This window comes from Coturnix japonica, chromosome 1, assembly GCF_001577835.2.
Source record: "Coturnix japonica isolate 7356 chromosome 1, Coturnix japonica 2.1, whole genome shotgun sequence".
Taxonomy (NCBI): domain Eukaryota; kingdom Metazoa; phylum Chordata; class Aves; order Galliformes; family Phasianidae; genus Coturnix; species Coturnix japonica.
Window position 1 is genome coordinate 109,632,516 of NC_029516.1, and position 26,825 is coordinate 109,659,340.

Below are 26,825 nucleotides of genomic sequence, written 5' to 3' on the forward strand. Positions count from 1 at the left end.
CTGATACAGAGGAGGAATAAGTTATTGGAGCTCTGTAACCTTAACCCTTTTCAACAGCACTTGGGGTGCCTGAAGTATGACTTGGTGATGAGCCTCTCCTTTCGGTGATCCCATAGAGTGCTACGCCTACCTCCCATATCCCTATGTATGTCCTACCTACACTGCCTGCTTTCAGCCCCTGCTTTCAGGCAAAATGAGCAGGTAGAACCCTGTCATTTTTCCTAGGAACAGGAACGTCCTGGGAACTAGAAGGTCTTCCCAGAAGAGATGTGTGGGCACTCAACTGGTGCAGGACCATTGGCTTTCAGGGAACAGTCCGGCTTAATCTGTGCATGTAAGGTGTAAGGACCTTGTGCAAAAAAAGATAGCAACATCTATAAAAATGCTGTCATTAAAAAAAAAAGATATAAAATAAAATGGATTAAGTGCAGCACAAATATTTTGGTGCAAGTGCAGAAAGGTTTCAGGTTTAAATAAAGTAATGCAAATATTCTTTTGTCTCCTACCTTCTGCTGCCTTATTCCTCTTTGAAACTGTGATATGATGATAGGAGAGGTCTCTATTGATTTATTGAAGAATCACTGAATCACAGAATGGTTGGCCAGGATGGAGAGGGTAAGCTGCCCCCTTATCATCACGGTGCCTAGCACTCACAATAAGCCATACAGTTAACATTCAGGGGATTGCTTGCTGCTCAGATAAGCACCACTGTACTTCTTGCCTTTAAAGAAGGCTAGGAAACTAAAATATGAGCTAGAAAGTATATGATTTCTGTCTAACTGTGAATAAATGTCAGTCTTTGAATTTTGTAATGGAAACATTCATTCCATACGAGTCAAACTAATTGGGAGAATCAGAATCACATGCATGTTTTCTTGTTAGTTAGAGGCTCTTCAAACTGTGCTGAATAACCCTAAACTAAAGCCAGAACAGCTGAAAGCTGCAATTTGCTCAGGGTCTTCATCTCCCATTACTTTCCATGAGAGCAAAGGGAATGTGGGGTTCTCAGAAAATCAAATTCCGAACAAATCCTCTATGATTTCTGTCCTGAAAAAGCTCTGACATGGCTCAAGATGTCCCTGTTAGATATTAGTTTCATATTTTACACTGATTCATCTGATGGCAGCTACATGTATTTAATGACCTGTAACACTTCTGACTCAAGATGAAAAACCCACATCCATACAGTAAATAGAAACACTCCTACCATGCTGCACACAGCAGCCTGACCAAGGGACTTGCAGTTACCCACCCACACACTGCAGCTGGTGTTTTGTGACATGGTTGCCATGTGTAGGATGGGACAGAGAAGACCAAGAAAACAATGGAATCACAGAATAGCTTGGGTTGGAGAGAACCTCAAAGCCCACCTAGCCCTAGGGGTGTGCACAGGGGCATTTCTGAGGAGAAGGAAGCATTTGAGTGTGCATTTCTGCAGTTGCCTGCCCCATGGCAGGGGCTTGATCTTGGGCTTTTGAAAATTTATCAAGCACAAGCAATGCTGCAGACAGCGCTCCAGGTTCAAAGAGTTGGCACCCCATGTGTGCCAGCAAATATTGAAATAACTCCAGATAAGGAGCTGGGTTTTTGCAGCAATGTAAAGTACATCGTGTTTTCAAAACCAAGGTAATGAGACAAGTAGCAAGAAGTAGAAAAACCAATTACAGCTACAACTGTTTCGGTTTCATGCAAGGATAGTTCAGAAAACTTTCCTCAGGTCTCTCTTCCCTGACCTCAAATGCTGCATGGAGTGTTTTTGTTATTGTAAGAGAGGGATAACAAAGGAACAATCTCAACCTCAGATTCGCTCTTTCCATGATATTAAAAAATGAGTGAAAGCTTGTGAAATATTTTCAAAATACTTTTTTTTCTTTTTTTTTTTTTTTCTTTTCTTTTCCTTTTTTTTCTTTTTTTCTGTAAACCATGTTATTTCTTTTCCCAGAATCACTGAAGAGTCTTTAAGATACAAGACTGGGGGCGGAGGTGTGGTGGGATTTGAATAAAATGATGCATGAAAATTTACACTGTAATTTTCCTCTGTGAAATATGTTCCTGTAGTCGTAGGTATCTTAGCTTCTGATGGAAGGTTTGTATTTTACAAGTAGCTCCCTCTAAGGTTTTGACTATGAGCTCTGGAAACAAAGCGAAGAAAAGGAATACCAAGGAAATGAAGCAATGGTGTATCTGTGCAGACACCTGCAGTTGTATTTTTGGAAAGCACTTTTCAGATTGGAGCCAAAACCCCTCTCTTTCATTTTCTCAGCGGAGTCACTAGCTCTGTTAGGAAGAAAAGATTGAAACCCACAACACCCATTTAATTCCATGGTGCTACATCTTCATAACACTGCTGTGCTCAAAGCAGTGTAGTCACACTGAGTGCAGCCCTGAGGGAACCACAGCCAGCACTCTCCCTCATGTTTTCAATTTTTTCACATCTGAGCCATGTTTTCTCCTTTCCCTTGTAAATATGAATTCAGAAGTTACTGAAGTGTCTCATAAAGCAAGAATAATCTGTTATTTGCTCCTGGTCAGAAGGGCATATGAAGCAGCACCATCAGTGTGGATGTGGTGAAGCATGGCCTTCCTTTGATTAGATTCCTATACAGCTGAAGAAAATATTAGTGAAAAAAATCTAAGGCCAGATACATGCACTCTCTCCATTTGGAAATGTCATAAGCAGCTGGGATCTTAACCGAAATCTCTGAAATGGTCACAGATTGATCTGGCTGTCACAGATCACACTGGCCATCAGGAGCTTCACATGGAGGCTCAGGGAAAGCACCATCCTGCTGAAAATTGCAGTAAATGAGGATCTCGGGCAGCCCAGTGAAGTCAAAACTAAGGCAAGGAGGTGGGCTCAGGCTGGGGCTGACCACACTGCACTCATATGACTTTTTCTACATTCACATCTCAAGCCTAACGCAAAGTTTTTTTCCAGATTTCATTTTTCTTTTGCCATGGTAAGAAAAAATGGATCACTGTCAAAGAGGATGAGAGCCATTAAAAACTCAATATTTCACTATGGGGATTGCTTTATGGCCTCATTTGCAGCAGCTTGCTTTATCATGCATGCAGCTTCATTGCCTGTCCTATAGTCCACATGCTCTGAGAGCTATCGGCAGAACTCAGTGCTCTTGTTTCCAGGATGGCTGGTGCCTGGCACAGTATCTGCTGGAGGGTGTATGCTGCAGGAAGCCTGACTTGCCAAACTGCCAGCCAGCTCTGTCCCTCTGTCTCCACATACTTCTGCAAAGACAGGAGGAAAAAAATGATGGGTTGGAGATCAGTCCTTGCATTGCTGATGGCTTCTACTGCATAACCAAATGTTTCACAAAGCGCTACTGCGTGATAAATAGCTGTGCTTCATTTTCTGTTTGTCCTTCGTTGGGCCCAGCTAAACTTTATGCAGTACATGATCATAAAATCACAGACTGGTTTAGGTTGGGAGGGAACTCAAAGCCCACCCAGCCCCAACCCCTGCCATGGGCAGGGCTGCCCCCCACCAGCTCAGGCTGCCCAGGGTCCATCCAACCTGGCCTTGAACACCTCCAGGAATGGGGCACCACAGCTTCTCTGGACAGCTGTGCCAGCACCTCAGTGAAAAATCTCCCTCTGACATTTAATTTCCATCTCCCCTCTTTTATTTTAAAATTATTCCCCTTTGCCCTATTACTAACTGTGTGTGTAAAAACTCAGTCTCCCTTCTGTTTATAAGTTCCCTTCAAGAAATGGAAGGCTGAAATTTCAGGTGATGAAACATGTTCACTATCTCACATCTTGAAGGCAGGAAGAGAGAAGTTCTGATGCCTGGAAAATGACATGCTCTCTCCTCTGTGATATGGCAAAAGCGCACACATTTGAAAACTGCAAACATATTCCAACTCACATTTATTCACATTACTGCTTTCACATTTACGTCGTGCAAGACAATGCTCATTTCAGATAGGGTTACCAACATACCCCAGTAAACTCTTGATATCTTTTACACCATTAATTAATACTGTATTCATAACATTAATAAATACTTGAAAAGTCTGTAAATGACCTACAACGGACTCCTTTGTAAAACCTGTTTACTTTAGTTAAAAAGATTTCTTTTGGTGTCAAAAAGTGTCCTGCTGATAACTGCTGGATGCAACCATTCTGATGAGTTTTTAGGACTGGTATGGTCTTTGTCACTGCTGTGAATATGTCTGAGTTTGGTGCTGAGCAGAAGGAGATGAAGAACCGTCAGAGGCAAACTAAATTTGATCTTGAGACCCTCACTTCACTCCTGTTAAAAGCATCAGGTCTTGAAGCCACAAAGCCCATTTGAAGAACTCTTATGGGCAGGTGATAATGACTTGCTGCTCCAGACATGCTGCGGCCCAGGGTGAGATGTGGGATGCTTCCAGCTCCCCTGAGTTCTCTGAGTGCATCAGACTTCCTTGCACACGTATGCGTGCATGCATGGAGATTTGCACTACTCACTATCCCCATAGAAAAGAACTTAGTAGCTGCACTAGGCGTGCCATGCAGCTGTCCCCAGTTGTGTGTTTTAGACATAGCCTTCATGGCAGACATGGTTGCCATTGATGAGGCTAAAGGTGGCCAGGGAGTGGTTGGTGCTCTTGAGGGAGGTCATTCGTGTGGTGCTCCTGGCCATGCTCTGGGAGCGGATGAGGAGGCGAGCTCTGCAGCAGAATAGCTGGTTGTTGAACTGTTTCCGAAAGCTCTTGCTGAGCAAGTAGAGTGCAAATGGGTTGACACAAGAGTTAGTGAATGCCAGGATCCGAGCACAGATGCTGGCAACAAAATGCAGCACTGAGGTGTCTACCTCTGAGTAGTGGTAGGACCGGTATAAATAGATTATGTGAGTGGGAAGCCAGCAGAAGGCAAAGAGGCACACAAAGACCAGCACTGTCCTGGCCAGGCGTTTACGGGATTCAATCTGGAAAAAGAAAGAGAGATGCAGGTTAGTAGTCCCTAGTTTGGGCAAGTAGCTGTTTTCCCAGTGCTGCACCTTAGCAGTTAGCAGATGACCACTGCACCAGTTATTCACATACAATATATATATAATTTGATGTAAGCATTATATTAAAAAATATTATTAGTGATATTAGTATTATTAATATTGTTATTAACAGAATAGGGGACTGGGATTTTTCACAGAGCACAGAGGCAGGACTTTCTCCCTTAGGGTCATGAGGTATATGTACACAAATGTGCTGCCAACAGCTCACAGACCTTGAAGACCAAGTGCAATGTTCAGAGGCTGAAGGAGCTGGAGATGTCATCTGAGGACACTCTACACTTATAGAAACACTGAAGCAGCAGCAGTGTGGATCCTTCAGTTGGAAGAGCTGGGGCCAAAAGGAGCAAGTGGATGTATGTGGTGAGAAGTTGAATGATCAACTCTCTTAACATAACTGGACTTACTCAAGGAAAAGGTGCTTTCATGATTCTGCCAACATGCAGTGTAACCTTCACACAAACAAGTCACATTTTTGTTTTACCTACATGTGCAGGTTTGGATTCAACCCAAAGGTACTGCTCAGTGGAGGGGAGCTGAGGTAAACTGTACTTGATCTTTTGTCCCCCAGTGCTGCATGCTAAGATAACAATGCCACCAAAAAGCATATCTTTCTTCCTGACAAACTTGAGAGTCATAAGAAAGGTCACACCAAAGGAGAGGATGGACAGAGTTACCCACAAACACCTGCTGGGCTACACTGCTGACTGGCAGAGGACAGCCAGAAATGTGCAGGTACGACATCACCACATTTTCACATATCATAATGCTTTCCTGTCTGGTAATTCCTGAGCCTCTTTTCAGACACATTCAGGGATTTGCTGTCACCTGCTCCTTGTACCTGAGCATAACTTGACTGGCCTGAAACTTCCCCCAACCCCATTCCCTCTGGCCTTGTTCCTGCCCTGGCAAGGCAGTGGTGCCAGGCCAGGCTCCCAGCCACCCTCTATCCTCACTCAGCTTCTGAGCTGCACAAGCAGATCAGAAACAGAAGCTGACAAAGGCCTGTCTTTGATCAGGACAGCTGCAAGCAGGGAGTAGGCAGGAGAGACCTGAAGTGCACATTTTGACTTTATTTTGTGCCCCTGTAATGGCACCAACTGAAAATTAGCCATTGTGCTTGGGAAGGACTGACATTTACCAGGTGATAATGTCTCCAGAGAGCGGGCTGAAAATTAAATCCTTTGCGAAGAGGCTCTGCACGGCTAAGCCATATATTCTTTTAAATGTATCCTTAATTTGATACAGGGCTATTGAGGCCACATCTGCACTATAAAGAAAGGAAGCAACACAATAAAGAAATCAATACCAGTTGTTTCAGATGGAGACCTATAGCTCCTGAGTGCACTGCAAGACAGGAATGATGGACTGGTGGTGCTAAACTGTAGCCTGGCCTTTTGCTTTCTGGGGACCTTTCCCCCAAAACTAAAGAGTGAAAGGGCTGTTTTTACTACTCACTTTATTGTCACTAATCAAAATGGTAGTTAAATCAGCAGAAAAAATGATCTCCAGGGAAGAAAGATTTATACACATTCAGAAGAGACAAAGAAAAAAGGGTTTCAAGGATCACACATCGTCTCATGGGCAGAAAACACATTTGTTTCACCTCAGCAGCAGAAGGCTACAGGAGATGAAATGCCTGTTTCATGTCATCCTGAGATGGAGATGTCAGCCTGATGCAATTACATGGACACTCATTCAGCTGAAGAATGGCTTATGTCAGTTTAGTTTTGGTTGAAGGACCCCTCAGTTGAAAGGAAGGGGATCTGTCAAGGCAAATAAGTTGTTCAGAAACAAGTTGCCCTGCTGTTGCTTTCTTGCTTAGCCCAAGGCTCAGATTCATTTCATGTTATGCAGTGATCTGAAGCATTCAGTTACTCATGCTAAATTTGGACTGAGCATAGGAGATGACTCTTATTCTCCCCAGAGGCTTACAAAAGGAGTAGGCAAGAGAGCAATCTCTAGTAGAAAGCCAGGACTAAGTTGGCCAAATCCTAGCAAAGTCACCTCATTTTGTGTAGGATCCACACATTTTCAACAACACATTTTCAACCAGAGCATGAGACTCCCAGCATTCCTTGACTGTGAGCTCTGCAATGGGATAGTTTGTGGAATTAAAATAATAAAACAAATACTTCTGAATGACAATAACAGGGGTAACCCTGATTTCAAGGGTACGAAGGGAAGGTTAAAAGTCTGCATCAGTTCAGAGCAAATGTGTCACATACATAAGTCAGATCAGTCTTAAGGTGAAAATTGAGGATACCACCTGCTGGACTGGAAGACTGACCACTCTGGATCATTAGAGGGCATATAGTAAGTGGGATGGCTTTTCTGATCAACATCATCTCCTCTGGAGACCACAGAAAAAGAAACATTTTAAGGAAAAGAAATATAGCAAATGAAAGGTTTCAGGGAAAGAAATTGGACTTCTCCTTTTCTCCTGAGATTTCAGCCTGGACTGCAGCACTGCAAAGATCACACCTTCTACAAGATGTGTAACTTCAGCATAACTGTAAGGACATCTCAGCATCCTATGGTTTTCTCTCTCCTGATGACCTTCCATCTGTCACCATTCTCCTGCCTCCACTCCCCAGTTCATCTCCAGTGTGTACTTTTTCCCCAGCATGGCACAACACCAGCAGATGACATCCCATTGCTGTGTCCCATTTCAGCCTCAAGGACTGAATTGGAAAGCCAGCATTTCCCTCTACATGAAGAGAGACTACTTCATGGAGCAAGTCTTTCTCCTAGATTCTTTGTGATACAGAAACTTTGAGAAGTTTTCCAGTGTGTTACCCCTCAACTTCAACTTCACAACACTACCACCAGCTTTATCCCTTCTCCTGCATCCTAGTCGATACCCTCCCAGACATTGGCATGAATCCTCTGCTGTGCCATGGTAACTGTCCTGCCAAAGTCTCTGAACTTAGGAAAATTAGATTATTGTTGTGACGTAGTTTATGACAATCTATTAAAATTAGCACAGCAGCTGCAGTTTGCTTTAGTAAATTTCCCTATGCAATTTCTCTTTATTGGTTCATGGGAATTGTGAATTTTTGAAGAAATTGAAGTCTCTACCTGTTTCCTTACGTGCACATTTCCTTCCACAGGGATATTGTAAGCACTCCGGATCAAGTTCTTAGCAATGAAATAATAATATACTGAAATGACAGACAGAGGAATGATGTAAAAGATCAGAAATGATGCCATCGAGTGGATTTTGGGATGCAGCCCATCCGAATGTGGGTAAGGAGCACAGCTGATGAAGGTTTTATTAGTTCCTTTGTCATGGAAAGGGTGTAAATCTGAAAACACTGCTTCAGGGATGGCAAGCAGCATGGATGCAATCCAGATTATAGCAGCTCTCACACAAATTTTCATCAGTGCATGGGATGCTTGGATCTCCATTGGTCTTACTATAGCCTTATACCTAAAAAGAAAAACAAAACAAAACAAAACAAAACAAAGAAACAAAAAAACAAAACAACAAAAAAAAACCAAAAACAAGAGAAATAAATTATTTGTTGATATCAACACCGATCATTTCTAAAACAAAGGCATTGCATTTTTGTTTATCCCTGGTGCTCAGGGATATGATTTAGCAGAGGGTTGTTAGAGTTAGGGTACTATGGTTAGGCTGTGGTTGGACTTGATGATCTTTGAGGCCTTTTCCAATCTGGGTAATTCTATGATTATCCTTAACAGACACCTTCCATTTAGAAAAATAACATAAAATAAAATTACTCAAGACTGAAAACAGTCATGATTTTATATTTTGTCATTTTCAAAAGATTTCTCATTTTTATCCAGTGCCACCTGTTCTGAGTCAACCGACTTTGATGTGCATTGGTTCTGAGTTCATTTAATTTGTCATTCACCCAACAAAGCACATTGCTGCATGGTATTGATAAGTATGCATCCAGGCAGAGGTAAGATGTACCACCATAGACTTCTCTTGAAAAGCATTACAGCTGTTTACAACTCACTGAAAGATCCTGTTGAAGGAAATTGGATGGTTTACTGAGTTTGGAGATTTTGCAATGCATTTCATTTTGAGCTGAATATGGTGGCCTTCTGGAAGCAAAATCTGATGCTTTATCAAGCTACAAAGTGTGTAACAGAGGCACCAAGTATGATGTTCTCGTATGTATATGTGCACTCGTATGTATATGTGTCTATATCTGCATATGTGTATTTTACATCATACACATATGTTTACATAGGCATTTATATTTCTGTACAGAAAAACACACATAAAAACATACATACTGATATTTACATTTACATTGTGGATGGTGACACACTGGCACAGACTTTCCAGTGATCTGGATGATGTCCCTCTCCTGTCAGTATTCAAGGGGCATCTGTGCAACACCCTCGTTAATATACTTTAACTTTCGGTTAGCCATGAAGTAATTAGGCAATGCACTCAATAATCTTTCCCTTTCCATTTCCCTTCCCGTTTCTCTTTCTCTCTTTCTTTTTCTTTTTCATCCCCTTTATGTTTCCCTTTCCCTTTCCCTTTCCCTTTCCCTTTCCCTTTCCCTTTCCCTTTCCTTCCTTTCCTTCCTTTCCTTTCCTTCCTTTCCCTTTCCTTCCTTCTTTCTCTTTCCCTCTCCCTCTCCCTCTCCCTCTCCCTCTCCCTCCCCCTTTCCCTCTCCCTTTCCCTCTTTGTCTCTCCCTCCCTCTCCTTTTCCATTTCCTTTTCCTTTCTCTCTGGACATCATCTCGTCACCTGCTGGTGTTTCTCCATACAGTTTCACAGCTGCCTCACATAGATGATTTTTCCTTTAATGGACAATCAGCTACAGTAGTCAAATAGTATTTTCCGGGCTTGCTTAGCACCTCTTTAACTTACGCACTGAAGCTGGATGGGGGTTAAGTGGTGTCATACTAAAAAGTGTAATCTTCCAGGCCAAGATCATAATCTCAGGTGAAGAAACCCATGGCACATACACAAATATGGTGTTGTAAATGTTGCAGTAATAGAATGGATGAGTCAGACATATTACTAAAAAAATGCAGTTAAACCAGATCAGTTTGCAGTTTGCTTCACTAGAAATTTGGCAGAAGCACAAGCTGAATGTCTCCAGTAAAGCCTAAAGAACATAAACGCAAAAGGAAAAAAATTACGATATATGCATAAATTTAGTTAATTCAAAGCTATTTCTGTAGGTGTTTATTATATGCTCACGAGCATGGCATGTTAGTGTAATTACTTCAGGGGTTCTCTTGTATATCGTATAGCCAGATGAGAGAATATTTTCCAGTATTAATTTCTAGTGGCATGAATGAATGGAAGTATACAGAGAAAGAGTCTGTTAAATTTATAGTAACATTAATAAATTGAAGAGAGACAGAAAATTGATCCATTTCAAGTTATTAGTACATTTTAATTGGAGATGTCATTTCCAAACAACATAATTTTGAAAGAACATAATGAAAAATGGCTAGGAATGCTGGCACTGGTAATTAGGCATTTAGTATATTTTGTAAAGCCTGCTACGACAGATAAAAAAGAAGATGTGAGAGTCTTATTACTTGCAAAGGGCTCTCTGTAGAGGCAAATCATGAGGTCAAAAGCACAAAAAAATGAGACAGGAAAAACAAAGCAAGAAAAAACAGGTTTTGAAGGTATTGTTTGTCAGACGTAGGAACACAGGTGCATGTTTCCTTAGGAGCCTGAAGATAGAATTAAATTATCATGTTGACTGTCTCCATGACATTTTTTATGGTGGGCTAACTTATTCAGAAACCTTCAGTGATTGTGTTCATCTGAGTACTAATGCTTAATTGCTTGGTATTGATTTGGTGGGAGCCTTTCTTTCCAGCTGCCTTACAGACAGATCAATGGGCACACCCCCAGGTCAGTTCTGCCTTCCCACATCAGCTTTGGTTCTGGACAGTGACTGCAAAGGGTTGCTCTGTTTGAGGGCACAGGGTGGTTGTGTGTGGGTGATCAGACCCCTTGGGCTGGAGCCAGTGCTGTAAGATCTTTCTGTGCTCATTGCTGTTACTCATTGTGGGTTCCTGAGGGGGGGGCTCAGAAAATCCTTTGTGAGTTTATTTTTTCCACACAGTTTAAATGACAGAGTCAACCCTGAGTTTTATAATCCAGTTGTAAATTTTTTTGAAATACAACACGGTTGACTGGTTTTGAACAGCACCTAAACCTATTTATCAGACTCTGTCTTTCCTGCTGATATATCAAATGTTATTCTAAACCTTTCTACAGTTCTGTCCACTCCAATTTCTCTTTCTCAGTGAGATAGTCTTTCCTTGTCCCCTATCAGCTTCATACCAGTTGCATGCCCAAATTCTCAAACTCTAAAAAACCCCAAGCCCAAAGAAAGTCCCAGAGGCTATTACATTTCCTGCTAAACAGCCAGTCCAGTGCAATTGAGAACAGGGCTTTCTCCTGCTCTGCAGGCACTGCATCTCTCCCACAGGTAGTGGGGTTTTGTGCTGTCTGGACATGATGGTGGCCAAGTTCTCTGTCAGAGTACTGAGCACCATTTTACAGCTTTGCACAATCAGATCAGCTGGTATCAGTTTCTCAGGAACTTATAATCTCTGGAACACTTCCAGCTTTCTGAGATAGGCTGCCCTTTGATTTATGGGAAACAGCTAATGTGCCATTTACACTTCCAGCAAATGACTTTTCATAGAATCATAGACTCTTTAAGGTTGGAAAAGACCACTAAGATCATCTAGTGAAAGCACTAACCCATCACACCATCCCCACTAACCATACCCCTCAGGGCCACACCTAAATATTTCTTGAACACCTAAAGGGGTGGTGATTCCACCATGTCTATGTGCAGCCTCTGCCACTGTATCACCACTCTCTGGGAGAACAAATGTTTTATAATAAGTAACCTGAACCTCCGCTGGCACAACCTGAGGCCATTCCTTCTCATCCCATTGCTGTTAACTGAAAGAAGAGGCCGACTCCCACCTCATCGCAGCCTCCTTACAGGCACTTTGTAGAGGGTGACGAGGTCTCTCCATTGATCTTCCCCTTCTTCAGACTGAACAATCCCAGTTCCCTCAGCCACTCCCCATAAGACTTGTGCTCCAGACTCCTCACCCATTTTGTTTTCCTTATCTGGACATGCTTCAAGGCTTCCATGTCTTTCTTTTCTTTCTCAGGGCCCCAACCTGAACACAGTACTTGAGATGCAGCCTCACCAATGCTGAGTACAGGGGCATGATTCACCTCCCTGCTACTGCTGGCTGCACTATTTGTGTTACAAGCCAATATGTCACTGGTTTTCTTGGCCACCTGGAAACTGCTGGCTTGCATTCAGCTGGCTGTCAACTAACACCCCCAGATCCTTTTCCTTTTTTAACTCCTTATAATATGCTAAGTCTTCTAAGAAAGGAGCAGACTGAGATTAAGGAGCTGAGGATTGACTGAAACTGAATGAATCAGATCTCTTTCTCTGTGTCTGCATTAGACTATGGAGATACCATCCATCTTAACTACTACAGCTGCCCAATGGCAGGACATCAGCCTAGGTGCCCTCTATAGTCAGTGAAGAGAAAGAGGCAACTCTGGAGGTAATTTCTTCCCAGAAATAGCTACCTGAGAGGAACAGGGTGGTAAGTCCTCTTGAGTTGCCCTTGTTTCTTCTTTCCATAAGCAGAGTCCAAGCATTAAGATAACTAGTTTCAGCACTTATTTTTGATGTGTAAACCTAGGAGTAATTTTGAGGTACTTGACTTTCCCATACTTAAAATACAGTATTTGAGTAATATAATCAAAATCTCAGTTTGTCTGTAGTAAATCTACTCATGACTGTGTATTCATCACCTCTGTCTGCTCTCATGTTGAGTTTCTGAATTCTATGATACTACCCTTTTTCAGCAAAGTCCTTCCCCTATACATTAAATTCCACTATATATTAAATAATTCTTCACAGACATCAGAATCCAAACGTATGACTCAAGACTTGCAACAAAGATGAAAACTTAAAAGGAAAAGTATGTCTTCTGAAGATTCAGTTGAATGAAAAGTGGTAGTTACAAATCTGTGTCAACTCAAATCTCTCCAGCTGTCAAAAAGCACAGGTGAAAATGACTGGGCTGCCGACCTCATAGAAAATAAAAAAGAGATGCTGACCTTTACTATTGCTCAGTCTTTGAACTTATCTTTTCCCACTGTGCTTGCTAAGTAGCAGCCTGCCTGGCACAGGAGGTACCAATGACCTTCTGCTCAGGATGGTTGCAAGCATGTCCCTGTGTCTCACGGTCTCAGTTTCAGCCCACACTAAGAAATTACACGAGGCTCTCTGAGATGCAGTTAATACAATCATAGGATAGCCTGTATAGTTGGCCGACGTTTTAGCCAGTGAGCACCAATTTGTAAGACTTCAGCACACTGTTAGTGTTCCATGAGATGCTGTGAGAACTCACCCTGATGTGCAATCCTCTCAACTACTGGACAGCTCCAGTGCTGTCCTTCTTCTCCAGATCTGCCTTCAGGCCTCCAGAAGAAGCCTGGTCAGAGGGTTGCTTCAGTGCAGGGACCCAAGTTATGGAAAGGGCTTGTGCAAATCTATCACTCCTTACTGCAAAATGATATCTCCACCAGACAGGACTGGCAGAGGTTTGGATCAATAGTACATTGAAAGTGAAAGTTGGCCTGGTACAGCATACTTATTGCAAGAATTCAATGACATATAATGCATTAATTCTTAATCTAATCCCAACAATACAATTTTTTACTTCTGTGAATTTACTTGAACAACTAGAATTTAAAACTGTGTCAGTGCGTGCCTCACCATACAATGCTGAAAAATACTTAATATGTGTCTCTCAGGATCTCTTCTGAGCTCCTTGAACATTTTTTTTTCTCATAGCTGAGATTACTGAACTGACAATAAACCACCTCAGTGTGGCACTTGTACAAGGTTTTTCAGTGGTAAGTACCTTTCCCATTGAGGTTAATAAGTTGCAGAAACTGAAATACAGTGTCATTATCATTGTATTGGTAATAATGTTACCGATGTTAACACCACGTAATGTACCCTGAAACTTTGACTATGCAAACACTGGTTAATACTGTACAGTTAGTCCCAAAGCCACAACTTCGAATTTAAACACAGAAATAGCTTTATCATGGAAAAGACAGGTAAGGTTCCAAAGAGATGTTAAGGTTTCCTTGATGCATCTTCTCTGCTGGCACATAGTGCTAGCCATCTCTGTGCTCCTCAGCTGAGACAAGAAAATGCACACCAGATGAAGCATGAGTGGCCTTTGCCCTCCAAGACATATTCCCTGGATATTCCCAAACATGCAGATCTGAAGACTACTTTTTCTCTCACACTGGTGGAGTAAGAATCTTATCCCCAAAATGTCATCTCCAGTGCAACCTTCATGTTCTTTTCTTTCCACCTTCAGCAATTAAGAAGTTGTTCTGCATCAGGGGGCAGTGGGCATGAACAGGCTTGCAGGAGAGTGGGCACAGCCCCAAGTGACAAAGTTTAAGAAAAGTTTGGACACTTCTCTCAGAAATATGGTTTGAATATCTGAAGGTCGTGTGAAGCCATGAGTTGGACTTCATGATCCTTGTGGGTCTCTTCCAACTCACAATAATCTGTGATTCTATGAATTTACTTGCTGCCAGCTACAACAGCTACAAAAATTAAAGTAAGCCAACAAAATAACAGGAGGAAAATGGGCTTCCTTTGGATTTTAAATTAAAGAACTCCTTATGTCTCACTTTCTTTCTAGGGAGGTGCCTTCATGCTGTGTGGAGAAGATGGTGCTGTAGCATCATTAGCTTGCTCTCCTCCTCTGTGATTGCTTTGTTTAGATGTTTTCCCACTTCCCTTACATGAACAATTAAAACTAATACCAGTGTTATAACATTCCTTATTGTACACCTGGAAAGTATGGGATGCAAATAAAGCAGCTTTTTTTAAGCTTGGAAATGTCATGTTCTGAGGCATCTTTAAAAGTAGCATGGGACTGCAGTTGCTGACAGTGGTAGTGGGGAAGAAATCTCCCTCCCTCTTGGGAGCACATACAGCTCTTCATACAAGTGAGTGACTGCAGGAGCTGTTCCTGGTGACATCCCTTCCAAGGGATGAAGTCATATTACATGCAGCAGGACCTTGTGGCTCTGCAATTAAACTTGCAAGAAATACTTAAAGAGAAAATAATCCTCCACATCCTCCTTAATAGGATACGGCACAGTGTCCCTCCCAAACAAGTTAGGAAGAGTACCTTAAAGTCAAGGAACTTTTTCTCTGAATAGCATCACCTATTACACTGTCCAAACTGTTTCTATGAAGAGCTCCTGGCTCCTGTTTCCAAATTTTCATAATGGTTAAACACAGAAATGCACTGAAAATTGTTCCAAAGAACTTTCAATAGCCTGGCCTGCTTTTGCTTCATTGCCAGCCACACTACATAGACTACAGAAGGCCGACAGAAAGATTAGTTGTATTTCAGACCCACTATCAAGTTTTTCTCTGAAGGTAGAAAGACACATACAAACTTTTGGATCTGTTTAAAATAAGCTCTATTTTGAGAAGCAGGGCAAATGTGAACCTAAAACTTCAATAAAAAGCAAGAATTAGTTGGAATGGACTGAAGCCTTACAAAAATAGTCATGTAAATTGCTCTGAAGTAAAAACACTGAGTTCTACTCAGCTCTACAAAGTGAGCTCCTGAAATTGCAATCAATTCCTATTGTAATGATGGGAGACAGAAGACCTGCCTCTTAGTCAGCACATCCCTGTATTTCTTCTGCTCCCACTTTTAAATGAAAGAGGGAGAAAACTCGTACAGTTCACAGTTCATTTATTCTTATTTTTAAGCTTATAATGTGCATCTCGATCTGGTCTTGGCCTACAAACAGACTGAATGAAAACCTTATTGAAAATCTGTAATTATGTTCTGCTAATATTACATTATTGATTTGCTCACATAATATGCAGGACTGGCCCAATTACCATGCAAAAAAGACTCAAGATAAAGAGGAAAAGTTGATGCTATGCAAAGGCTGCACAAATGAAGCATGCGGAGCTTTGCTGAGAGAAAAGTTGGACTTTGAAAACCATGAAAAAGTCTTAATATCAGAAGAAGTTTATGATGTTACATCCTAAACTTTCTTATTGTTTCCACTATGAATACTATGAATATTTATAGCTCTGAAGAGAAATACATGTAGAAATCCACAAAGTTTCCAGTCTGCCCAACCCATCAGCACACTCTGGCAATCTATTTCAGGTCTATCTGCTTTCTGTATACTTAGTAAATTTATCATTATTATGCATGACTGCTGGGTGAACACCTGTTATTAAAAACTTAAGTAAACTACATGCAGGCAAAAAGACATCTCTGATGGACTAGTCTTACATGCATTAGCAGGTACAGCCTGTTTCTCTTCCCATTAACTACTGAAATTGAAAGAAATGCAAAGATCACTGAAGAAAATAGTGTGTCCCATTGGCAGTGATATCCTTCTTAGGAAGACCCCTTTGCACCTAGGATATATTTTCTTGGCAGGTGATCCTTAGTCACGCCTCCAAATGAAATGTTGGTCCTAAGTCAAATATTTTAGTGGGATCAGCCTAGATGTGTGCAATTGTATGTCACAGAATCATAGAATCACAAGGTTGGAAAGGACTTACAAGATCATCTAGTCCAACTGTCCTCCCTCTACCATACCTACAGAAAACCACTAAACCAGATCTCCTATCTCCCTGTCCAGATGCTTCTTGAACACTGACAGGGATGGCAACTCCACCACCTCCCTGGGCAGCCATTCCAGTGCCTGACCACTCTCTGAGAGAAGAAGTTCCTTCTTATGTCCAGTCTAAACCTCTTCTGATACAACTTGTGGCCATTTCCTCGGGTCCTGTTTGTTGCCTGGCAGAAGAGGCGAAGCCCCTCCTCATCACAACCTCCCTTCAGGAAGCTGAAGATGTACCATCTGAGATATGCCATCTGCGGGAAGGCTGAGTCACTCAGGCTTATTTCTCCCAGAAGCATAAAAGGTAATCTAAAGTATAGTCTCTTAAAAAAAAAATAATATATATATATATATATACACATACATATATATGTGTGTGTGTGTGCGTATATATATATGTATATATATATGTGTGGGGTAATTGCTGGATATCTCTTTTTCTGCTACAGAATTTCATTGGAGTTTCTGAAAATGTCAGTTCCTCAGCTCCAAAAGTCCAGCTTCTGATGTGCAATGAATCAGTACTGCACCTTGTTCTGACACAGAAACCAGAGCACATAAATGACCTATACAAATTAGCAGTTCCTGACCCTATAGCAGCCATGATGTGCTTATCTTTGTCTTGTGAAAAAAGAACATTAAAAAAAAAAAAGAAAAGAGAAGCAGGCTTGTAAACGCTGCCTGTAAACGCTGTTGTCAGTACAACAGACTGGGAATGAAAAAGTAGGGTGGACAATAATGATGTACATCAGTAGCTGACCCCCAGCTTTCCTCATCACCCCCACCTTGCCCTGAGAAAACTGCTAAGGGCAAAAAACTGTTCTGAGTGAGAGAAAATAAGGAGTTTCACTAAAACCTCAAAGAAGTAATTAAAAAAAATCAATATAGAGCAGATGGGAAAAAAAGCAAAAGTAAATGACAGCAAATATTGCAGTTTAAAAATGTCGGTGTCTGATAAGGAAAGCTGGAGGAGCCAACAAAATATCAAAGGTCACTGTGTGACAGACAAATGCACATTTTTAAATATACCAGGAGCAACAAAAAAAAAAAAGTGTTTAAATGGTGAAGATATGAGCACTGATGGAGACAGGGTGAGAGGAAATCACTAGGTATTTAAGGCCAAATGTGGAGGAGGTGTTGGAAGCATGTGGGCAGAGCTACAGTTGTAGTAGAAAACTCACCAACTGTATTAAAGAAGATGTGAGCCAACATCTGCCAGCATAAAACATTTTCACACCAGCAGGCCTGAATAATTTTCACTTAGGAGTATTAAAGGAAAGGGGAACGACTGGTACAAACATTTTTTATAAATCTTAAAAAGCTGGAGAAAGTTCTAATAATTGAAGCACTGGTTTACATTGTGCTCCCTCCTTCCCACGTCCCTTTGCAATCTCTGCCACCGTCCCATGGAACAAGGGTTAAAAATGGATGTACTGGTTGAAGATCGGGGAGCTGCAGCTGGTTGGGACCTAGAGCACCGGGGTCACCCTAATAGGTCATCAAATATGCCAGTGGGAAGGTAAGAGTGAGTGGAACCATTTCTAGTCAGTGTTCTGAAAAAGTGCTCTAGCTGCAGTGCTATTTATTATGTTTATCAGGTGCCTTGAGCACTCTATAAAACCTCTGCTGGGAAAGTCTGCAGATGGCACAGCTGTTGACCAGACTGTAAAAGAAATATTTCAGAGTCATCGGGATAAACAGCCACAGTCTGACAGAAGCCATTTTAACTCCTACAAGTGCAAAACAGTGTATAAAACGCTCAAGTCAGCAGATTATGGAAAGAAGGGAAAAAAATTAAGAAAAACAACCAGAAAAAAAAAGAGAATCTTTCAAGGGAAGAGAATAACAAGACTTTAGAGTTATTCTTTTCCACCTGACAAAATGAAGCATCCCACACCACTCTCATGGCTTTTGTGCAACCCGCACATGATCTAGAGAGTACAAAGCAGTGAGCTGTACTTATATGATGCTTATGTCCTTTCTACAGCCTTGGCAATGACATTACGAACTTTTTGTGAACGTTTAGCCATTATGAGGTTAAATGGTCCACTACTGTCTTTGATTATTGTTATAAGTTAGGTTGTTCATAGTATCATGGAAGCGATAGTGCCTTTGGTACCTCTAGAACAATAGGACCATGCTGAATGGTCTGTCTGTGTTACTATACGCTTTTAAGAAGGATGTGGATGCACTATACCTGGAGGTGTTCAAGGCCAGGTTGGATGGGGCCTTGGGCAGCCTGAGCTGGTGGGGAGCAGCCCACCAGGGCTTTAAGTCCTTTCTAATCCAAACCATTCTATAATTCAGTGATTCAGTGATTTAGTGTTCTATGGTTCTATAATTCTATGATTCTATGTCAAACACCAGGAAGCATTTTGAACAGTCTCTGAAAAGGAGATGGGGTTAAAGAACACAGCTTTAAATTAGTCTAGCTGAATGGTGGCTCCCAAGGAGCCTTGATTACCACATGAAGGTATTTTCATGTGAAAAAATTAGGAGGAACAAGGGATATTTCCATCCTACTGAGAAAGACACAATAGTGAGAGGTCAGACAAATTTATATTTGAAATATGACATTTCTAAGCAGTGACAATAACAATACTGGAGAGAAATGACAGGGAAAGGGTAACTTTTGTTTGAATAATCAGAAAGTTTTGCAGTGTCACTGAGATGATCTGTTTTAACTCAAATGCTATTGTATGTGCAGAAGCCTCTGTGCTGGTTGGGGTGAGAAGAACAGATGAACTGGATGGCTGGAGCTATCAGTGCTGGCCAAGCACCTGCTTCTCTGGCCCTCCTGCATCCTTTGACCAGCCATGACTAAATCTCATGCTTCAGAGCTGTTTGGAAGCATGAAGAAATAGTTCTGGCTCTCAGGATGCCATGGTGCTGTTTTCTGTCCTGTCTTCCTACAGAGCTGCAAAGTCTATAGGCAGAGGGCAAGCAAGGACAGGATAGGCAGATATCTGGCAGTGCTTTTCACTTTGATGCTTGGCAGATTTCTGCATTCTGGTTAAATTGGTCCCTTGCCTGGGGTTTCCTGCAAGTGACTCCAGCTTTCTGCCTTTCTCTACAGCCACACAAATATGGTAGCGCTGACTGCCTCTTGGCGCCCCACTGCTGCGGGGCTCCAGGCATCACCTGCATTTCTGCCCAAGACACAGGTTGGTTTCAGGACACTTAAATTCCCTGTTTGAACTTATCAAATGATACAGAGGCAAAGCACAGAGCTGATTTCAGAGAGAAGCTTGGACATGACCTCACGACCCCTGGCAACCCATATGGTGTGAGTAAACTAGGCACGTGGGTGTGGAGCTGGTGAAAGGCAGTCTATGGGGGAGCTGGGTTCTCTCTCAAGACACTCCTTAAAATAAAAAGAAAACAGGTTATTGCAGAGGCTGTCTGCAAGCAAAGCACCTGTAAGACGTTTCACTTCACTACACAGGCCAGCTCTTTTGGCCAGGCTATTGTCCAAGTCTGAACACCAAATACAAATGCCTGTGCTGATGGGAAAGCTGATGGCACACTCTCCACGACCAGTTGCTCTCTTTGCTAACAGTGGGTACAGCTCCTCATATTGTGAGACCATGACAACTGATTGGGGATTTCAGATTTTACTGAAATGTAAACAATAGGTAATCCAAATTCTCTTTCATTTGATTGCTTAAACATTGATACTCTCCAACGTGTTATTACTGACTCTAGCCTTGGATTTGTGTGCCAGTTCACTGATACGAATGGGAGCTCTAATTCCTGGTTACAGAATTGCATATATTATGTTTTAGCCATCTGCTCTGGCTAATCAAGATACTCAGAAAGTTTGTGCTGTTGATCTGTTTCTCTGGTACAGATGGATGCAGGAGCTTAGGAAATGAGAGCTAAAAACAAGTGTGTTGACAGTGTTTATATTGTATTGACACAGTGGCCAGCAACACAGGATCTAAAACTTTGTGCACTGGCTGAAAGGGATAGAATCACAGAATCCTTAGAGTTGGAAGGGACCTTTAAAGGCCATCTATTTCAACTCCTCTGCAATGAATAGGGACATACACAGCTAGGTTAGGTTGCCCAGTGTCTGATCCAGCCTTGCCTCAAAAGTCTCCAGGGATGGGCCACCCACCACATCTCTGGGCAACCTCTGCCAGTGCCTCACCACTCTCACTGTAAAAGACCCTTTCCTTATATCTAGCCTGTATCTACCTTCCTTAAGCTAGAAACCATTTCTCCTTGTATTACCACAGACCCTGATAAAGAGTCTATCCCCTTCTTCCCTGTAGCTCCCCTTTAGATACTGAAAAGGCACTATCAGGTCACCCCGAAGCATTCTCTTCTCCAGGTTGACAGCCCCAGCTCACTTAGCCTGTCCTCACAGGAGAGGTGTTCCATCCCTTGGATCATTTTTATGGCCCTCCTCCGGACACATTCCAACAGATCCATGTTCCTCTCTTGTACTGAGGATTCCACAGCTGAGTGACACGTGTCTCTGAGCACAATTTCTGCCATCAGCGCAGGAAGAACAGTGGCAGAGCCACCATGGCAGCAGCATGGATCCAGTGGTGCCTCCCAGTGCTCCATTGAGAGGGAAGTCTTAGGGATGTCAGTCAAAGCCCCTCACGATTTCCTCTCTGGTTTGGAAAGACTAATCTTCCAGGTAAGATCATAACCATGAATCCAAAACATGCATTCTCCTTATTTGCACTGAGCACACCGAGGGTTGTCATCGTCACTCAGAGAGTGAATTTCTCAGCCACTATTTTAAAACCATCCTGAGGCTGCACAGTTAACTACAGCATTGTACATTGCCTCAAAATAGAGTCAGAGAATCATTAGAATTGGAAAAGACCCCCAAAATCACAGTCCAACCATCAACCCATCACACCATGCCCACTAACCATGTCCCTCTGTACCACATCTACACAGTTCTTGAACATCTCCAGGTATGGTGACTCCACCACCTCCCTGCGTGGCCTACTCCACTGCCCTACCACTCTTTCTGAGTATAAATATTTCCTACTAATATTGAACCTGAACTTCCCCTGGTTCAACTTAGGGCCTTTATTTCTCATCCTATCAACAACGGGAAACCAGTTTGGCTTTCCATAGCTTTATTTTAAGGTAGCACACCTTATCTCCCTTTTGTGGAGATACAAATGGAACACGTAGACACTACTCCTTCTCTGGACTTGTACACACTATTTAAAGAGGGAGCTGGAGACATCCGAAGGAGAAAAAGGATGAGTCCACAAGCAAAGTTTTTGTATGTTCAGAAACATCTTTCTAGAAATCCTGGATCTGTTTCTTTCCTTCCATTGCTGTTAGTTTTTTTGAGGGAAAGGGTTGTGCGGGTTTTTATTTCTGACATAAACAAACTGATGTATGAGTTCAGAGTGACATCAGGAGATTGCAGCTATGACCCACTCCCAGGAACCCAGGGCAGTGAGAAGCACCGCTGCAAACCTGCATCCATCCCAGCACTGAGGGCAACATTTCAAAAGTCATTATCATTATTAATGTCCTCATTCTATGCCTTGGAGCTCCCCCAGTTCTGCAACTCCTGCTGCCTGCAGCTTGTCTCTGCAAGGTATGCCACCCAATGTCAGTTTGCGATGCCAACCCACGTGTCTCCCCATGCTAAATGCTGCTCTCTTCTCTGACTGGCTGGCAGCAGCTTGGGGCAGCAGGTATTCCTAGTGTTCCAGCCCTAAAACCTGGATAATCTGAGGTGTTTAAAGTAAAGATTACACTTGAAAACCCCAATTATGCTTTACACATGCTGCCGTGTGCTTGTAAAAACAGCATTACTCCAGGAATGCTTCACTGCATGAACACTGTGGCATTTCAATTTTTTTTTTACTATCTCTGAAACAGTGGGCAAGTATGATCAGTGCCTGACAGCTTGGGTAATTTAACTGCAAATGCCTAAACTCTGTCAGTCATGTGAGAAACAGTCAATTAAATAGAGACATCTCTCATGACAAGGGTAATTAAATGGGCCACTTTTCCTCCTACTGTGCAAAGATTTTCCTTGATTTCCTGCCACTTGCTGAGCCAGCTTTCCTGCCTGATGTGTCTGAACGGTGTCACATGCTGGACTCCCGATTCCTTCTTCTACTCCGATCTCACCACTGAACCTGTTGGGTTCTGTAGATGTTTCCCTGCACGGCTGAGCTGGCAGCACCACACTTGCAAGGCCACATCTTACAACTTACCTCAGACATGGTCTGCCATGGAACTGCTACAGGTCCCACTGTCAGCATCTATTTGCCCCAGTGCTGATGGTCCCTCCAGAGACCCAGGCAGGCATCATAATGCTGCTCACAGCCAACTCACATCTTGGAAGTTTTCCCTGTACATTTTATTTTCTTAATGATTCTGACATGATTAATATTGGGTCTCAGAGTTCAGGGTGAGAGTTTCCAGAAAATAAAAATAGAATAGTGATATGTGAGCTGACAGAACATAGACATTATTCTTTAAGAAAATTATCCCAGCACTGCTGTTAATATAACAAAACAAAGGCTTCAGTAAACACAGATAAGACCTATTTGTGGTTCAGTGCACAGCAGATAGGATTCATAGAAGTAATAAAGGTAGGATTTTTATTATCTCCCAACTGGACAGAAAATGCATTCAAAGACAGTAAAATGGTAACTTGAAAATGAGAACACAAAGTCTTCTTTCACACATGATCATTTCCCTTATGGCCAAGTGGCATGATAATGTGCTCTAACATTTTTGGTTTTGCCCCCAGTGCAGCATGAGAGTTAAAACTATTTAGATTAAGCTGAAATTGAGAATTTAAAGTCGCCAAAACCCATACTTCCACAGCTGCTCTTTCTTGTGTTGCTGATTTGTTTCATGTTAAAAAACAAAACAAAACACCGTTGATGTGCTGCTCAGTAAAAGCATTTGCAGTATTTACGTTACACAGTGTATAATCAGACAGCAACAAATCTCTCTAATGTAATCTTCTTCATAACACATTTCTCTTTTGAGAATCCCTGGTTGTGTTTAAGAGCCATTTGGATGTGGTGCTCAGGGATATGATTTAGTGTAGGGTTTTTAGAGCTAGGGTACTGGTTAGGCTGCGGTTGGACTTGATGATCTTCAAGGTCTTTTCCAACCTGGGTAATTCTATGATTCTATGATTCTTTTCCCTACACTTTTTAGAACAACTTAGAGGACTCCTTCAGAAAGACTCCTGGAGAAATACTTATTGTTTTCCTATGATTTTCTTCAGAGCAGGAGAGGTTCCAGCTGTCACAAAGTGTAGGTGATTCTTTACTTGAGAGTTTGTGCAGTTTTCCCACTTTGCCAACACTTTCACAGTAAGTGTCCTGAAGACTTCTATCTGACCATTACTGTGTTTACCATCTGCTACTGGGGCAGACAGTTATTTTTATGTTATCATGGAGCTGCTGTGGACAGAAAGCATATTGGCCGTTCTCTGTGTCTGAAACACAGTGAGCTATTTCCACTGAAACCCCGTACATTACACTGAAATTACCCTAAAAACTGAGCAAAAGGTGCCTGCTATTTTAAAGTGGAAGGTTGAGAGGCACAGCACAGCATACAATGCGTTGCTTAACACAAGGCTATTTCCACTTCTTTTTTACTCAGAAACTGCCCCCATGACATTTTAAGCAGAACAAAATCATAAGGATTTCTCTCAGCAGAAATATTATTACCTCTGTGAGATTTCCTAAGTTTAACATAGTCACAATGTTTTCCACAATCTATTCTGAATTACCAATACTAGGAACAAGATGTCCTGGCCTCCCTGATGAGCACAGGAGTTCCTATAGAAGAGAACAGTCCTGTGAGTACATGTGTTCTGTTTGGAAAGGAAGGCTTAATGCTTTAAAACAATATTCAGATTCAAAGTCTTTTGAATTTAAATCTGAATGCTCTGAGACAATTTTACAGACCCTCACTGCAATCCAAGACAGAGATGGAGTATTAGAAGTGTATCATCTGCAGGAGTCAAACTTTTTCATATAATCTAAAGCAGAATAGTTATTGCATGTTATTTTCACCAAACCTTATTGGAAGACAAAGTTTCCAAACCAACAGCGCAGACCAATTACAATTGACCAAGCAGCAAAACATTTAATAGAGGAAAATGTACTGACTGCAGCAAACTGAGATGCCTGACTTCAGGCATCTTCACTCGAATAATCTGAACATATTTCATGAAACATTGCCTCATTTGGAATTAGATCTAAGGAAGCAAAACACTAGAAAGAATTTATTCTAACTATACTTCAAATTGCTGCTTCAGTGCCTTTGCACATCATGGAATATGGATCAGTTACCTTTCTGGTAGAACTATCTTTTAGTAGAGCTTCCTTCATGAATGACTTCATGAATCCCTCTGGGCCTGACCTACTCTCAGTGTTCTTTTAATTAAGTTGGTGTATATGCTAAACTGCACAAACATTTAGTGTAACCTAGAAAAAGTTACCTGCATTTACAAAACTCCTCAAGTTTTGTGCCAATAACCACCCAAAATTAAATGAAGTTGCTCTTTGTCCAACACCAGGTTAAAAGTGCCTCTTATGAGCAATTTGACATGAAAATATCCATCCGTAATTGTGCTTTTTACAAAATCAAGGCTGCAGCAGCAAGCTTACCTGTCAGCCGAGAGAGCAGTGAGAGTGAAGACTGACACCCCTACAGAAGTCAGCTGTATGAAGGGAATGAGCTTACATCCGATCCTGCCAAACAGCCACTCATCAGCAAGGTACCTGCTGGCATCCACGGGCACACAGGTCACTAACAGCAGCAGGTCTCCCAGAGCCAGGCTGGAGATGAACAAATTGGGGACGTTTCTCATGGATTTCACAGTACAGAAGATCTTAATCAAAGTGATGTTACCAATAAGGCCTATCAAAATGATGATCCCGTAAATGGTGGGGATGGCGTAAAGGAAGGCTGGGTAGAACCACTCGTCACTGAGGACGGAGAGATTTGCACTCTGGTTGGCAGAGATGTTGTAGAGGATGAAGTTATCAGGTTCCAGGTCCAGCAGCAGACACTCTCCAGATGCCATTGCCCTACTTTCCTCTTTTCGGAAGACAACTTTCTTTGAAAATCCTCAAATAGTTTTTTTTCTTTCCCTTAAACTTTGTCACTTCTTGGTTGCTTGAAACAGACGGAAGAGTTTAAAAGTCATATCACCTTGTGACACATATCAAAAATAAATAGAACAAAAAGCCCCCACACATTGCTCAACAGTACTGCTTCTGTACACTGAAAGGAGAACATTTTCTAGCAGAGTCTGAATCCCGGAACTTGCCTTTTGCTCATTGCCTTGCCTTGCTGTTAACTGTTCCTCAGCTCTGTCAGGCCGGTTATCAAACCCAAAGACCAGTCAGTGGGAAGCATTTTCAACAAGAAGGTTAGCTAAATTCCCAGCTTTAGCTCTGCCAAGCAGAGCAGAGTCTGAAATAAGGGAATTAAAACCAGCAATAACTTTCAGTAGCGGCAGTCACGTTGCATTCCCCGACTCCTGCAGCTCTCAGCTCTTGTGCTCCACAGCCGGATTTAAAGTGAGGGAAAAGCACTTCTCCTCCGACGGCTCGGATCCTATAGGTAGGATTTTCCGGACGTCAATTTTCCCCCGGCTTCCCATGATGAGAGCGGGCTGGCTGACACGAGCGCACTCATTCCGAGGGAGCTGCCGGCAGCGTCGGGGAATGCCAGCCACCTACTGGACGATCCCATCACTGCCTGGTAGGAGTAACGCGAGGAAAGAAAACCCCGGTTAACTCTTTAGATGAAAAAAATAAACCGCAGACTCTGCTCTCTGACACCTCTTGAGATGAGGGTCACCGCCTCAAGCAAAGCTTCGTTTATTTCGTGCTGCGGATGATGTGATCAGAAAAGCAATTCTGCCCTCTTGAATGAGATAGCGCTTTATTCATTGTTCACACTCCGGTATTCACTGTTCCAGTGAAGGAGCGTAATGATAAGGAGCCAAATTCATCCCTCAGGGCAAATGAGCTGAATAAAGCCAATTAAGATAAAATCAGTAATACAGTTAAGATAAGCAAATGAATATTAGCACTGTGCACCTGCAGTTAGCCGAGGAAGCCAGAACTC

General features: G+C 42.1%; 1 protein-coding gene across 1 annotated transcript; it reads right to left on the reverse strand.

Moving 5' to 3' along the window:
- Positions 1-3,870: 3,870 nt before the first annotated feature.
- GRPR (gastrin releasing peptide receptor) lies at positions 3,871-26,434 on the reverse strand. The gene is made up of 3 exons (XM_015886445.2): positions 25,355-26,434; positions 8,093-8,444; positions 3,871-4,930 (listed from the first exon to the last, which is right to left on the reverse strand). Exons 1-3 carry the CDS (start codon positions 25,771-25,773, stop codon positions 4,538-4,540), a joined length of 1,164 nt encoding a protein of 387 aa, XP_015741931.1. The 5' UTR covers positions 25,774-26,434; the 3' UTR covers positions 3,871-4,537.
- Between the last annotated feature and the right edge of the window lie 391 nt (positions 26,435-26,825).

Coding starts and splice junctions, on each gene's coding strand:
- GRPR (XM_015886445.2), bottom strand. CDS start 25,773: ATGGCATCTGGAGAGTGTCTGCTGCTGGACCTGGAACCTGATAACTTC. Junction 8,445..25,354: donor ACTGCTCTCTCGGCTGACAG/GTAAGCTTGCTG, acceptor TTTTCTTTTTAG/GTATAAGGCTATAGTAAGAC. Junction 4,931..8,092: donor ATGTGCACGTAAGGAAACAG/GTAGAGACTTCA, acceptor TTCTTTTTCCAG/ATTGAATCCCGTAAACGCCT.